The 17,149-nt window shown below is 39.8% G+C and overlaps 1 protein-coding gene across 1 annotated transcript in view; it reads right to left on the reverse strand.

The window, feature by feature from the left end:
- LOC134338205 (uncharacterized) overlaps window positions 1-17,149 on the reverse strand; it is a 62,004-nt gene that overhangs the window by 14,173 nt on the left and 30,682 nt on the right. Inside the window, exon 7 of the mRNA XM_063033874.1 lies at window positions 9,174-9,348. Coding sequence (XP_062889944.1) covers window positions 9,174-9,348 — 175 coding nt within the window. The remainder of the gene's footprint in view (window positions 1-9,173; window positions 9,349-17,149) is intronic.

The raw sequence follows: 17,149 nt of genomic DNA on the forward strand, positions 1-17,149 counted from the left end.
ATCTTATTTTTAAGATAACTTTTTAAAATTCTTTCATACTTCTCTTCTAATATTTGTGTATCTGTGCTATTGTGACACTGTAATTTCCTCTGGGATCAATAACAACTGCAGAAGTTCGCCATTATCCATTGACATTAATTTTATTCTATAGATGTTTGCGAAGTTCCTTTAGCTGAATTCCATGAAACTAGTGAATCTGCTTTCTGAATAAGTACACTATTTTTCTTGTCAATCCTGTCAAGAAACTAAATGAAAAGGGCACAGAAAACTTTTCTTTCAACAGCAATGCACACCTCATTAAGTAAATATCATGCCCTACAACTGTAGTCACGTAATGCAGTGCTGATCAAAACCATATTATTAAAATTCTATTCTACTTTGTGCACATGCAGTGCTGTTACTGGGTCCATTATGAATATGTTTAGAAAACATATGTGGGCTATGGAGCCTAACCATCCTTCCCAAACTGCTGAATCAATCTGTGACTTGCTAATAGGCATTTAGCATCTGAATGTGAATGACGTTAACTCAGGGGGACTCAGGCTACGTCCACACTAGACCGGATAAATCCATAACCGAAGCTTTCTCTCTTCGTTTTGACCCTCCGTCCACACTGAAATGGCGTTTTCCTCCCCCAAAAATGGAGTTTTTCTTTCTTTTTCTTTTTCAATCTTTTGTATTAAGTTTCAAAATTAAACATAACAATAATAGTAATGATACATAGAGATCGGGATTACAATAATAACAGTTAACGTGTACAAGCACAGATTCCAAGTAACAAATATAGTTTAGCCTCCCAATCTCAAGTAACTGTTCATGAAAAATAAATTTTATAAAGAGAGAAAAAGGAAACCCCCTAAACTAAAGAAAAACAAAACTAAAAAAAAACAAACAAAGCTTGGGCTGTCATATTATGTCGGCTAAAATTATTATTTGTCGTTAACTCTGCTCCTCTATACATGAACAAAAAAATTACTATGAAGGATTCAGAAAGGGTCAACTTACATCATATGAAAATATTGAATAAATGGCCTCCAAGTTTCTTCAGATTTAATAGAAGGATCCATAGTACCACTCCTAATTTTTTCCAAGTTTAGGCACACTATCATTTGGGAAAACCATTGAAATGTAGTGGGGGGATTAGAATCTTTCCATTTAAATAAAATGGATCTTATGGCTATTAATGTAACAAATGCAATTAGACGACAAGCTGACAAGGATAAAGGACTTGAGTCCATCACTGGTAGTCCAAAAATTGCAGTAATAGGATGAGGTTGTAAATCAATACGTATAACTACTGAAATAATATCAAAAATATCTTTCCAATATTTTTCTAGAAGAGGACAAGACCAGAACAAGTCAAGGAAGCTACCTCAGAATTACATCTATCACAAACATGTTTTATGTGGCAATAAAAACGAGCTAACTTATCCTTGGACATATGAGCCCTGTGAACCATCTTAAATTGTATCAAGGTGTGTCTGGCACACATTGAGGAAGTACTGACTAATTGAAGAATTTTTTTTCCCATTTCTCTGTAGATAATGATATTTGAAGTTCTCTTTCCCACTCATACTTAATTTTATCAGATGTGCCTAGATGTATTTTCATAATCAGATCATAAATAATTGCTATTAAACTCTTCTGATAGGGGTTTAAACCTAAAATTTTTTCTGTAACTTCAATTTGATGCGATATCAGAAAGGTAGATAAAGTAGTGTTCAAAAAGTTTCTAACCTGTAAATACCTGAAAAAGTGTGATCTAGGCAAATTATATTTATTAGACAACTGTTCAAAAGACATAAAACAATCATCCATGAAGGAATCATGAAAACATGTTATTCCCTTTGTTTTCCATAAAAGAAAAGCTTAATCAATTCTAGATGGTTGAAAGAAAAAATTAGATCATAGAACTTGACAGGATAAATTTGTTCAATCCAAAGAATTTACGAAATTGAAACCATATTCGTATTGTATGTTTAATTATTGGATTTATCATTTGTTTATTCAATTTAGTAAGTGCAAAGGGAAGCATAGTTCCTAGAATAGAAGTCAACGAAAAACCCTGTACAGACTCCCGCTCGAGGTTCATCCATCGTGGACATTGAGATTCATCCAATTCTTGTGTCCAAAATGTTAATGATCGAATGTTGATTGCCCAGTAGTAAAATCTAAGATTCGGCAAAGCCAAACCACCTTCCTTTTTTGATTTCTGTAAATATTTCTTACTTAACCTGGGATTTCTATTCTGCCACATATATGAAGAAATTTTAGAATCAATAATATCAAAAAAAGATTTAGGGATTAAAAATTGATACTGCCTGAAATAGATACAAAAATTTAGGTAAAATAATCATCTTAATAGTATTAATTCGACCAAACAAAGATAAGGACAAAGGGGACCATTTGGTAAACAGTTGTTTAACATGATAAATTAAGGGTAAAAAATTAACTTTAAATAGATCCTTGTGCTTCTTAGTAATTTTAACACCCGAATAAGTAAAATAATCAGAACTATTCTAAATGGTGATTGTCCATAAATTGGAACTTGCATATTTAATAGGAAAAGCACTATTTTTAACAAAAGCACGAAAAGTAACGATTTTTTATAAATCCTGTCTGATCTTTGGAGACAATTTGTGGTAGTACCTTCTCTATTCTAATTGCTAATATTTTGGAAAAAATTTTAGAATCCACATTCAACAAAGATATAGCTCTATATGATGCACATTCAGTGGGATCTTTATCTTTTTTAGGAATTAATGCGATGGATGCTTCATAAAAGGATTGTGGTAATTTACCTACAGATAAGGCATCTTTAAAAATTATATATAACCAGGGAGAAAGTACATCTGAAAAAGATTTATAAAATTCAACTGTATACCCATCCGGGCCAGGTGCTTTACCAGAATTCATCAAAAAAATTGCTTTCCTTATTTCCACTTCGGTAATGGGTGCATCTAATGTAAAACGTTCATCAGCTGGTAATTTCAGAATATTTAGCTTCCTTAAAAATTCATGCATTATGGTAGGATCATCAGGAAATTCTGATTGATACAAATTGGTATAAAATTCTTGAAAAGATTTATTAATTTCATCATGATCAATCGTTAATTTACCATCCCGCCCACAAACTTTATTAACCTGATGTTCGACAAAGCAGCTTTCAATTGATAAGCCAGTAATTTGCCCAATTTATCACCATGTATGTAAAACTGACTCTTAGTTTTAAGTAATTGATTTTCAATCGGAGCTGTTAATAACAAATTGTGTTGCATCTGAAGTTCAACTCTCTCTTTATAAAGCTCCAAATTAGGAGCAATGGAATATTTTTTATCAATTTCTTTAATCTTATCAGCCAATGTACGTATTTCACTATTAATACATTTTTTTCACTCCAGCAGAGTATGAAATAATTTGCCTACGAATATATGCTTTAAAGGTATCCTATAATATTCCACTGGAAATTTCTTCCATTGAGTTAGGTGAAAAGAAAAATGCAATCTGTTCTTTAATAAAATTATCAAAATTTAAATCTTGAAGCAAAATGGAATTGAACCGCCATTGTCTAGTACTAAAAGTTGCATCCCTAAATTTAATTGATAATTTCAAAGGTGCATGGTCAGAAATTGCGATTGTATCATACACACAGGTAGTGACAAATGAAACTAATCGAGAATCAATGAATAAGTAATTGATTCTGGAGTAATTATGATATACATGAGAAAAGAAAGAGAACTCTTTATCATTAGGGTATAAAAACCTCCAAACGTCTAAAATTCCTGAGTCAACTAAAAAGGAATTAATAAAAATAGCAAATTTGTTTGGAAGTGCCTGATTGGGCACAGACCTATCCATCATAGGAATCAAACAACAATTAAAACACCTCCCATTATTAACATATATTCATTTAAATTAAGAAGAGATACAAATAAATGTTTAAAGAATTCAGGATAATATTTGGTGCATAAACATTAACCAAAACTACTTTTTGGTTATAAAGTAAACCAGTAATTATTAGAAATCTACTATATTGGTCTGAGATTATATCCTAATGAATAAATGAGATCAAAGAGTCTATAAAAATAGAAACACCTTTCACTTTGCTCGATGAGTTTGAACGAAACTGTTATTCCTTCCAAAACCAAAAAAAAACACTAAATTATCCTCCTTCCTCACATGAGTCTCCTGCGCAAAAATAATCTGAGCATTCAATCTCTGAAAAACTTTAAAAATCTTCTTCCGTTTAATTGGATTATTCAAACCATTTGTGTTCCATGAAACAAAGTTAATAATATTATCCATTTTCCTTAAATAAACCATATGGTAAGTAAAGGGTTAACCAAATTGCACAGGAAACTCACAAATCTGGAAGAGGAACAGAAGTTTAAAGAGGAACTGGAAGTTATGACAATACTAACATTTTTGTAGTTTCAAGTCAGCCCAAGTGAGAAAAACTAAAGTAAAACTAATCCCCTCCCCCTCCTAGAAAGCCCTGAACCCTGGCCAATAGGCAGCCAGTAAACTAACTAAGAACCATCCAATCCCCATCTCTCTGACGGCAAATCACTGATTATAAAAGATAAAATAAAAACCACCCATAGTCTAAACATTACAAATGGAATGCCAAACACATTTAGATGAAAAAAAAACCAATCCTTTACAGACCATTTTAAAAGACCTGGTCTTAAGAAATAAAACAGAGTACAATCTTAATAATATTTCAAGAAAAATCAAATGTTCACCAAGTCAAAGTCTTAATGATTTTCTAAAACAGACATTTAAAAATAAAAGAAAATTAAAATAATCAGGGAAAAGAAAAGGGATATTAATATAGAGCAGACATAAGCAAAAACAAAGTACCAGAAGACTCAGCCCAAGGCCAAAGCTCTACGAACATAAAATGTCCAAATCTATATGCTGATTATTAACTAATAAACCAGGTGTATACAAACTCAAAAGAACAGAAAATTCATTAAACATCCAAGTTCAAGGAATGTTCTTTGAAAAATTATTGTGCGCCGTCCACGGTTTTAAACCATTTAAATGAATCATCGGGTAAACAACTCTTAAGCGAGCGGAGTATAACAACGCCGGATGAAAGTTCCTTTGATATAATTCCAACATCACCAATCTAAAACGCAATCTTTCTTGGAATACCTCAGGGCAATAATCTTCAACCAAACAAAACTTAAGATTTTGATGAACAATAATTCCTTTCCGACGAGTAATTTGAGTTAAGTACTCCTTAGTACTCATGTGGTGAAACCGGAGAATTACAGGATGCGAATGCAATTCTTTCGAGGGTTTTTGTTTTAATAATCGTTGGGTGCGATCAAGTACTGGAAAGGAAGAGCGGGCCTCTGATCCAAAGACTTCCATTAAAAATTGAGAGAAAAATTTAGTAAGGTCCCCGCTCTCAACCTGTTCACTGAGTCCTATTATTCTCGCATTCTGTCTGCGATTACGACTCTCCAAATCAATAATCTTGACTTTATACTGCTCCAATGTACGAGTAGTCAAATTTAATTTCTTTTCCAAAGAGTTCATTCTGGAATCTCTCTGTTTCCCTGCTTCACTAAGCTCTGAAATTTGCTGTTGCTCTTTTTCGCTCTCTTTTCCAAGTGCTATCAATTTGATTCTCTTTCAACATTGCTTCCAATGTAACGAATTTCTTGTCGAGTTTTTCATCCAATAAATTCGAGAGAGCTTGCAAAGTAAGTTGAGGCCGTTTAGGTTGTTTGAAAGGACCTTCCTTCTTCCCATTTCCATTTTCAGTTTCTTTTCCTTCGGCTAATGCTTTCTTAGTCTGGACGTTTACGTCGATTAAAGTTCAAAATTCAAACATATAAGGGTATTAAAGACACTTTAATATATATAATAGAAGGATGATAGAAAAATTGAAAAAAGTCCGGAGCCCAGCCAAAAATGACCTACTCCATCTGGCACTGCCAAGAGAGTCAGCGCTTTTCTAAAACTCTCTCCAGAGTGTGTAAATCTGAAAACGCTGGTTGGGCGTTGTAGTGTGTATGGAGTAACCGGAGCGTTTTAAAACACTGTCATGACGTGGCGGAACATATGGTGGCGGCAGCACTGCATTTCATTGTTTTTTTGAACGCATATAGCGTTCTTTATAGCGGTCGAGGATGTTGTTGTATTTGGTTTGGCACGACCCCCAGTCTACGTTCTCCACTGCTTTGCTGAGTTTGTAGTCGTTTGTAACTCGCAGAAGCAGCTCGCCTTCATCGTCTGTCCAAACCAGGAAGTCCGGTCTGCTTTTTCCAGTGGAGGTTTTCTTTGTATTCCTCGAAGACATTGTTGAAAACTTTCTTTCGCTGTTGTTGTAGGTACTCCAGTTTTTGACCAATGGAAACAGCACAATGCCGCCACTGAAATGGAAATAGTATTCCGTTTCCTCTTCAATTGTTTTCTGTAAATGTGTCCTGTGCATGCCCAGTAGGAGGGGATTCGCCCAAATACCCGTTTTAATGTGGACGGAGGTATTTTCAAAAACGCCTGGTGTGAATGCCTATTGTTTTTATGCAGAACCAGCATTTTCAAAATTATCCGGTCTCGTGTGGACGTAGCATCAGGAGAGAAAGAGATTGGTTTTTGCTTCTTACTTCTGACATACATCAAAGTTATCACACCATAGAAGGGATCTGATCATACCAGATTTATCACCTCTGCCTCAGTAAACACAATACTGAGCTAATGATAATTGCAAGTGATTCTGCAGATGCTGGAAATCCAGAGCAACACATACAAAAGAGTTCCCACTGCTGCCTGTAAGGAGTTTAACCGCATGGATTTCCTCCGGGTGCTCTAGTTTCCTCCCATGGTCCAAAAGACATACCAGTTGGTAGGTTAATTGTTCATTGTAAACTGTCCCATGATCTGGTAAGGATTAAATGGGGGATCGCTGGGCAGTGTGACTCATAGGACCAGAAGGGCCTATTCCACGCTGTATCTCAATATATAAATAACAAAAATGCTGGAGGAACTCAGCAGATCAGGCAGCATCTATGGAAAGGAATAAACAGTCGACATTTCGGGCCAGCCTCCAGGAGGGCCACAGCTTGTCATGAGGTTTGGAGGCATGTGTTCCTCAGTGACCCAGAGAGCTATGTTGGATGGAGTCAGGGCTTTATGAATTGGCTCTTAGTAGGGTCACCCATGTCAAACAGGTCAAAAAGGTAGAGGACAGACGGTCCACCGGTTCTGCCTTTTCGGGGGTTCAGCTTAGGGCTAACTACCCTGACTGGTAAATCAAAACTGTTACGAAAACAGCAATGAAGAATCCTTCTACATCTGAGTGCAACGGTATTCCTGAATCTCCACCTGGGACTTGCATGACTGACAGAAGTGGAAGCTACTGACTTGATGAAGGAAGCCCAGAACATCTCCAGAGATGGAGGACCTTCATTGCTGTCCCAAAGGCCAGAGGTATAATGGGCAGTAAGTAAGTAAGTAAGTAAGTTTCAGGTTGATATTCCTGGGTGTCAATATCTCTGAGGATCTAACCTGGTCCCAGCATATCGATGCAACTACAAAGAGGGCAGGGCAGTGAGTGGCTATATTTATTCAGGAATTTGAGGAGATTTGGTTTGTCACTGAAAACACTTGAAAACTTCTACAGATGCACTATGAAGAGCATTCTGACTGGCTGAATCACCATCTGGTGTGCAGTGGGAGAAACCACCATACAGCATGGAAGTAAGCTTCAGAGAGTTGTAGAGTTAGTTATTTCCATCTTGGGTACAAGCCTCCATTGTATCCAAGACATCCTCAAGGAGTGGTGCCTCCATCATCGAGGGCCCCCCACCACCCAGGACATGCCCTCTTCTCATTGTTACCATCAGGTAGGAGGTACAGAAGCCTGAAGGCACACACTCAGCAATTCAGGAACAGCTTCTTCCTCTCTGCCACCCAATTTCAATATAGACATTGAATCCATGAACACTACCTCTCTACTTTTTTTAAAATTTCTGTTTATGCACCACTTTCCTTAATTTAACTAATTATTATTACTGTAATTCTGTAATTACTGTAATTCAGCTTATTTATGTATTTATCATGTATTCCCACAGAGTTAACAAAGTTCACAACACATGCCGGTGATATTAAACCTGATTCTGTTTCTGAAATCTTTCAAGAGCGAGGGTCTTGGCCTGAAATAGCGACTGTTTATTCCTCTGCATTGGTGCTGCCTAACCTACGGAGTTGTTGCAGAATTTTTAATGCATTACTTTGAGTTAATAATACTTCTGGATTTAATTTATGCAGATCTAGTACTAAGCTCAAGTCAACTACTGTACCTATTTCTTATTGCTGGACTTGCTAGCTGCTCTTTAAGTAGAGTCCGAACAGGGTGACAATAATTGCATAAGTGAAGCATGCAAAGATCAATTTCCTGACTTTATTCAGTAAGTGAGCGTTACTCTGAGATGTATGTTGTTCTACTCTGCGAAGCATTTCACAGTTTTAATGCTCTTATTGGATTTTTGAAGGGCAAGAGAGTCAAGAAATATTAGAAACGGGACATTGGACAAAGATGAAGACGAACCATTATCTAACTGAATGGCGGAGCAGGTACAAGTGGCTTTGCCACCTAAATTCACTTCTTCCTTAACAAAAATCTTTGTGCATTATCCTGTCATTTAATGGCAGAAATATTTTAATTGGATTTCCAAAGAAAGAAAGGTTTGCTTTTGGAACTCAAGAGATTCTGTAGATGCTGGAACTCCAGAGCAACATTGACAAAATGCTGGAGGAACTCAGCAGGTCAGGCAGCATCTACGGAAATGGATATAGAGTTAGTGTTTCAGCCTGAGTCCCTTCATCAGGGCTGGAAAAGAAGTGGGAATATGCCAGAATAAAATGGTAGTGGGAGGGGAAGGAGGACAGGGTAGAAGGTGATAGGTGATGCCAGGTGGGTGGGGGAGGGGATGAAGTAAGAAGCTGGGAGCTGATAGGTGGAAAAGGCCTGGGTGAGCTCATGTTCAAAGAGTCGAAGGGCAGCAGAGATCACAGAGAGCGGGGCTCACTGAACTCCCATCGAAGAGAAGATTTAAACTTCTTCGGGGTGGGCATACTCACGACAGTGACAATAGGCAGACTCAATGAACATTCATCCAGCATTTCCTGTGTTTCCATTCCTTTGACAAACTTACCTGTACAGCAGAGATCCATGTCTGTAGGAGTGGTAGCTTGTCACAGAAGTGAGACAGGTGGACTCACATGGAAGGCTGCAAAGGGGCATCTCAGTGATATAGTGCTTGGCAGGGAGTCCGCCTGTAAATGGTATCAGCTCTGTTTGGCTACTTTTATTGGATTGTGGTAGGAAATCTGTCAATACAAATACAAGGAAAGCAGGATTTTACAAAAGCAAACTCTAAAAATACTCAATGAAAAAACAAAAGACTTTAATAAATATTCCACAATAACATAAAAATCTTATGGCACATGTGTTCTATTTTCCACAAGATTTCCAGCATAAAGTCTTGTTCCACTTTTGCAATGTTATCGGTTTATATAAACTTGTCATAAAAATTGACAGCAAAACACACAAAATGCTGAAGGAGCTCAGGCAGCATCTATGGAAAAAAGTACAGCCGACATTTCAGGCCAAAACCCTTCGGCAGGACTAGAGTCAAAAAAAGATGAGGAGTAGATTTAAAAGGTGGGGGAAATGGGAGAGAGAAACACAAGGTGATAAGTGAAACTAGGAGGGGGAGGAATGAAGTAAAGAGCTGGGAAGTTGTTTGGTGAAAGAGATACAGGGCTGGAGAAAGGTGAGTATGATAGTGGAGGACAGAAGGCCATGGAAGAAAGGAAAGGAGGGAGGAGCACCAGAGGGAGGCAATGGGCAGGCAAAGAGATAAAGTGAGAGAGAGAAAAGCAGATGGAGAATGGTGAAGAAGCATTACTGTAAATTTGAGAAATCAATGTTCATGCCATCAGGTTGGAGGCTACCCAGATGGAATATAAGGTGTTTTTCCTCCACCCTGAGTGGGGCCTCATCGTGACAGTAGAGGAATGGAAATGGGAAGTGGAATTAAACTGGGAGATCGCGCTTCTTCTGGCAGACAGAACATAGGTGCTCAGTGAAGCAGTCTCCCAATCTACATCGGGTCTCGTTGACAAACTGGATCCAAAATTGGCTTGGCAGTAGGAGACAAAGGGTGATGGTAGGTGGTTGCTTTTGCGATTGGACACCTGTGACTGGTGACGTCCCACAAGGATCAGTACTGGGACCCTCGCTGTCTGTAATATACGCCAATGGTTCAGATGTGGATGTGGACGGCACGATCAGTAGGATCACAGAACATGTGAAGATGAGCGGAGTTAGAGGTTGTGTGTAAGTAAGGCAGAGTTAGGCTGCAGGGAGATATGGAAGTGTGGGTGAAATGGGTTGCAAGATAGCAGATGGAGTTTAAACCAGACAAATGAGAAGTGCCAAGATGAGGCCACCCTCAGGGTGAAGGAGCAACACCTTTATATTCCATCTGAGCAGCCTCCAACCTGATGATATGAATGTTGATTTCTCATTCTGATATACAATTTTTTTTTCCCTTCTCCACCCCTCTTCCTCAATTTCTAGTCTGGCCTTTTACATCTTCTCACCTGCTTATCACTTCCCCCTGTATACCCTCCTCCATCCCTCTCTCCTATGGTCCACTCTCCTCCCCTATCAGATTCCTTCTTCTCCAGCCCTTCTCCTTCCCCACCCATCTGGCTTCATCTATCACACTCTATCTATCCTCCTTCCCCTCCCTTGCACCTTTTTATTCTGTCTTCTTCCTCCTTCCTTTCCAGTCCTGAAGAAGGGTCTCAGCCCAAAATGCCAACTGTTTGTTCATTTCCACAGACGCTCCCCAGCCTGCTGTGTCCGGCCAGCATTTTGTGTGTATTGATTTGAGAAGTGATGTGTTTTGGGAGTTCCAACAGCAGTCCAGGTAGGGTTGAGCTATTTTCCCCGGTCAATGAACTTCTAGTTCTGCTGGTTAACACTTGCTTCAACTATTCATGATCAATGCTGTGTTTATATGCATTATTAATTTTAGCCACTCTGTTCATGGACGTCATGTGCACAGAGGATGCAGAGTGAAATTCCAGAAGTGAGGTATCGGTACCTGAAGAAGTTCGACAAAACGTGTGAGTCTCAAAAGAATTTCTGAGGCACTGTTTCTAATAACGGAAAGTTCAAGGAGCATAGAACGAAGTTAGTTGGAAACAACATAAGGGGAGAAAAAGTATTTAGTAAGTTGGTCTGATCTGGAATGTACTGCCTGAAAGTGTATCAGGAGAAGATATAATTATAACTTCCAAAAAGGAAGGAGATAAATAGTTGAACAGGAAAGAAATGATGATTTTGATGGAAGAGTTCTTCACTGAAAACTCATGCTACACATGGTCTCCTGCTGGCCTAGGTGCAGATGGTACAGTGGGCCACTCAGATTGAAGATGTCATAACTGCTGTAGGAATACCAGACACTGGCTTGATTGGTGCTGCATGGTCACACACTAACAAACATTGGGACACTGGATTACCGCTCAGCTCCAGTACACAGCATGTATAATAACATACAGATCCCTCAAAGCAACATGTCCTCTCAGAGGTATTCTTTATTTTTTTCCTCTAGGAAGTGGTTATCTCCGGAAAGGTCAGAATTTATTAGCCACCTCGGATTATTCTAAAGAAGATGGTGGTGAAATGTTTTCCTAAACTTCTGTTTTCCACATGGTGAAATTTTACCCAGACTGTTGCTGAGGAGGGAATTGTTTTGGTGGCTGCTTCACACTGTTGTCATGGTTCTTCTATGGTGAGTGTTTAGGTCGAGGACTGGCTGCCAAGCGAGCAGACCAGTTTATCCTGGACGGTTTCAAGCATCTTGCATTCTTGGACCTACAGCCTTTCTGCACAATCGAATAGCCTGTGACCTCTGTAAAGTCAAGTGGTCACTTTGCCTGTTGTCCTCTGGTAAGGAAGGCACGGAGATGCTGCTTTTTGAAAAGAGAGTGTTTGTGACCATCTTCATAGCAGACTGTGAGGTGTTGAATCTATCTCCAGGCTCCAACTTGGAAGGAATCTGCTTAGTTCATGTCACAGTAATCTTTATAGTCAGCCATTGCCCAGCCTCTGTGAGAGAGGATCACAGTCCAGAGTATGGCACTGGACACCAGGAGTCTGAATCCTGTGCAACCTACTCTCAAGTTCTTCATGCATGCTTTACGGAGGAAATATGGCAATGATGCATTGCAAGAGAATATACTGAATTGATAGGACAACCATTGTAGGGAATGGTATGTCCAGTCATATTTACTGTATTTATTACTTACCATTAATTATTGTTTATTATTTATTATTACTGAAAAATATATTTTGATAAAACATATCTTAATAGCCTCTGGCAAAACTAACCTTGCACTGAAGATAAAGGTGTGAATGAACTATATGGAAGATTTTAGTGAGGAGGCCATGACTGAACTGTAAATTGTTCATATTATTTTCTCAATACGACTCATGTAGAAGGATTGTCCACTGAGCACCCTTGGTGCACGTGTTCCAGTAATGTTCCCAGTCACGTTGTGTTTTGAGGAAATGGCTTGGATCTGGGAACAACAATTCATGGCAAATTAAAAGACTTCAGAAAAAACCAAGCCAGTCTTTAGGTATATTTAAGGCAGAGGTTGATAGATTCTTGGTTAGTCAGGGCATGAAGAGATACAGGGAGAAGGCAGGAGATTGGGACTAAGATGGAAATGGATCAGCCATGATGAAATGGTGGAGCAGACTCGATGGGCCAAATGGCCTACCTCTGCTCCTGCATCTTATGGTCTTTTGGCCCTCACATATCAGTGTGGCCCAGCGCAGTGCAAGATAAGTGAAAACCTGCTCTGATAGAATGTCTTTGATGCAGATTACACAATCTCAATGGCTTCCTTTGACATACATAGGCATTGAAAAAAAGTTATAAAGCTAATAGTTAAAGTATTTTAAAATTACAATTAAAATGCTAAAAAGTCAAAGCATTAAATATCCTAAATGCACTTAAACCTACCGACAAGTAAAATGATAAGGTCTGATTAGCAATGTATGGATGCCGTCTCCTCCTGGTGATTTCAAGTGAATTATTATCCTTGCACTAAGGTCACTGGGCAGGTTTGCCAGCCTTGGTACGAAGAGGTCAGTAAAGAGTTACACTACCCTGATGCGCTCCATAAAGACTCCACAGGTTCTGTACAAGGGCAGATGGCACACACAAGCTGGCATGACAGACGATGATGCTGCTGGCTTCAGCCCAGCACTTGCACCGGGCTTCAGGATCTCTTTGCAGGGGTAAATCAGACCGAAATACTGGTGGCTGGGCTGAAATCTAGCCCTGCGCACCGGCTATTTGGGAAGCAATGGAGGATGTTTGTAGTTGTTGGCTAACACAATGAGCACCGGCTTCCTTTAACGTTCATAGGCATTAAAAAAAACTTTGAAGCTAATATAACCATATAACCATATAACAATTACAGCATGGAAACAGGCCATCTCGGCCCTTCTAGTCCGTGCCGAGCTCTTACTCTCACCTAGTCCCACCGACCTGCACTCAGCCCATAACCCTCCATTCCTTTCCTGTCCATATATCTATCCAATTTTACTTTAAACGACAACATCGAACCTGCCTCAACCACTTCTGCTGGAAACTCGTTCCACACAGCTACCACTCTCTGAGTAAAGAAGTTCCCTTTCATGTTACCCCTAAACTTTTGCCCTTTAACTATCAACTCATGTCTTCTTGTTTGAAACTTCCCCATTCTCAATGGAAAAACCCTATCCACGTCAACTCTATCAATCCCCCTCATAATTTTAAACACCTCTATCAATAGTTAAAGTATTTTAAAATTACAATTAAAGTCCTAAAAATTCAAAGCATTAAAAATCCTAAATGCATTTAAACCTACCGACAAATAAAATAATGAGACCTGTTTAGCACTGTATGGACACTGTTTCTTCCTGATGATGGGGTGTTACATGATGCACAGCCTTAACAGTGTGAAGGATGCAGCATTACCATCAGTCACACAGTCAATGACCAAAGAGCAACAGGAAGAGATAGGAGAAGGCAAGCTAGAATCCCTCTTTCTGGCCAGAATAACGCATTGTTTGAATGCAGTCACACTTCCCTATTCGCCAAGCTTCCATGTTATCTCCCCCTTATTACTGACCATTATAGTATATTTTCACTCACAATTCAAAAATAGAACGCTGAGGCTGTCTACAAGAAGGGTCAGAGCCGTCTCTATTTCCTGAGGAGACTGAAGTCCTTTAACATCTGCCGGACGATGCTGAGGATGTTCTACGAGTCTGTGGTGGCCAGGGCGATCATGTTTGCTGTTGTGTGCTGGGGCAGCAGGCTGAGGGTAGCAGACACCAACAGAATCAACAAACTCATTCGTAAGGCCAGTGATGTTGTGGGGATGGAACTGGAATCTCTGACGGTGGTGTCTGAAAAGAGGATGCTGTCTAAGTTGCATGCCATCTTGGTCAATGCCTCCCATCCACTACATAATGTATGGATGGGCACAGGAGTACATTCAGCCAGAGACTCCTTCCATTGAGATGCAGCACAGAGTGTCATAGGAAGTCATTCCTGCCTGTGGCCATCAAACTTTACAACTCCTCCCTTGGAGGGTCAGACACCCTGAGCCAATAGGCTGGTCCTGGACTTATTTCATAATTTACTGGCATAATTTACATATTACTATTTAACTATTTATGGTTCTATTACCATTTATTATTTATGGTGCAACTGTAATGAAAATCAATTTCCCCCGGGATCAATAAAGTATGACTATGACTATGACTGTGACTAAATAAAAATCAATACAAAGTAAACAAATTTATGATTCACATCATTTAAGCTTCCTCTACCTTTACATGTCCTGTTGCTGCAGCAGTTTTGGTTGTAACTGAGCTTGTACAATGTTTCGGAGCATGATCTTAAGTTACATAGTGGATCGCACAGCGCTTCACAATACCACTGTCCTTTGACCAGGGTTTGATACCTGCCACTATTTGTAAGGAGTTTCTATGTTCTCCCTGTGTTATGGTATGTATAGTTAAGGTTAGGGTTACTGAGTTGTGAGCGTGCTATGTTACTGCTATAAGTGAGGCAACACTTGTAGTCTGTGTTGGTCGATGAATCAAACAACCCACTCCCCCGTATGTTTCAATGTATGTTTGACAAGTAAAGCTAATCTTTATCTTTGTTAACGTTTTTATCTTTAAAATCTTCAGCTTTCTGTTTCAGCAGCAACAAACAGACAGGCTTTAGACTGCATTGTCTTCCGCTGCCTGATGGACAACGACAAGGCCACAGGTGGTGTGAGAGTGGTGAGGGGACAAGTGTTCAAAGAAGCAAGATCTTTATGCTCCTTGGAGCCACTACGAGAGCGGCATCTCTTTAATCCCACTAATTTGTGAAAAATCAGTGTGGCACAATGCAACACCCTGCAAGCCCTCTGCATGATGGCTTCAGTGGCTCAGGGTGAGCTGTAATAGTAGCAGTCTCGACTTGCATGACAATGAACTGAACCCTGTTGATGGAAGTCTGAGCATTCAGCGTACACCCAGGTCTGGAGCCTGACTGTGCTGATAGGAGACTGCTGCATCAAAGCCGCTGGTTAACCATAGCCCCTCAGCACAGTCCAGGTTCACCCACCTGTGCCTGGTAACACTGAAGTTCAGAACATACTGGAGATCAGTTGCCCCTGCATCTCAAGTCAAGTTTATTTTCATTTAACTATATACTTGTATATAATGTATATGACCATATAATGTATATAGAAATGAGGCTGTAAAGCACAGTAGAACACATAACACACTTATGAAGGTAAGGATAAAATCTTCAGCTAAATCACACATAAATAACAAGCTAAAGTGCATTAATATTAAATATTGCAAGGTATGGAACAGATTAATCAGTGATATTTTGAATGCGATATGGCAGGGTATTCGGAACCCTAATGGCCTGAGGGAAGAAGCTGTTTCTCATCCTGACTGTTCTTATTTTTATGCATCGTAGTCTCCTGCCTGATGGTAGAAAGTCAAACAGGATGCTGGATGGATGGCTGGGACCTTTAATAATACTGAAGGCCCTGCATATGCTGTGCTCCTGATAAATGACCTCGATGGGTGGTAGAGAGACTCCAATGATCCTCTCAGCTGTTCTCACCGTCCTTTGTAAGGACTTCTGGTCTGACGCTCAACTGCTTCCATACCAGGTGAAGATGCAACTCATCAGGATGCTCTCAATGATGCTCCTGTAAAATGCAGTTAAGATGGGAGGGCGGAGCCTTGTTTGCCTTAATCTTCTTCAGAAGTTGAGGTGCTGCTGTGCTGTTCTTGTTCAGGGAGGTGATATTAAGGGAGCAGGTGAGGTCATCCATGATGTGAAATCCCAGAAACTGTTGCACTTAACTCTCTTCAGGGAGGAGCCATCTATTCGCAGAGGGGGATGTTTATCTGCACCTTCCTGAAGTTCACAATGATTTCCCTTGTCTTCTCCATGTTTGGGCTTAGGTTGTTCTTCTCACACTAATCCACCATCCGCTCCACTTCCTCTCTATACTCCGTCTCATCATCGTTCTTGATAAGGCAAACATGATGGCACACTTTGAGCTGGATCCTGGGACACAGTCGTGCGTCATCAGTGTGAACAGCAGTGGGCTGAGCACATAGCTTTGGAGAGCGCCAGTGCTTAGCATAACGAGGCTAGAGACGTTGCTGCCCAGAAGGACTGACTGTGGCCTTACAGTTAAGAAGTCCAGTATCCAATTGCAGAGGGAGGTGTTGATAAGCAGTGAGGACAGTTTCCCCGCCAGTTTCTGGGGTATGATGATGTTGAATGCTGAACTGAAGTCTATAAACAGCAGTCTGGCATATGAGACCCTATATTCCAGGTCGGACAGGATAGAGTGGAGGGCAGAGAGTATTGCAACATCAGTGGAGTGATTGAAGTGATAAGCGAACTGGAAAGGGTCCAGTGTAGCCAGGAGAACGTGCTTCATGACCAGCCACTCAAACCATCAATGGCTGATGTTCATGCCACAGGACGATAGTCATTTAGGCAGGTGAGTGTCGCTTTCTTTGGCA

The sequence above is a fragment of the Mobula hypostoma genome, chromosome 26 (assembly GCF_963921235.1).
Source record: "Mobula hypostoma chromosome 26, sMobHyp1.1, whole genome shotgun sequence".
Taxonomy (NCBI): domain Eukaryota; kingdom Metazoa; phylum Chordata; class Chondrichthyes; order Myliobatiformes; family Myliobatidae; genus Mobula; species Mobula hypostoma.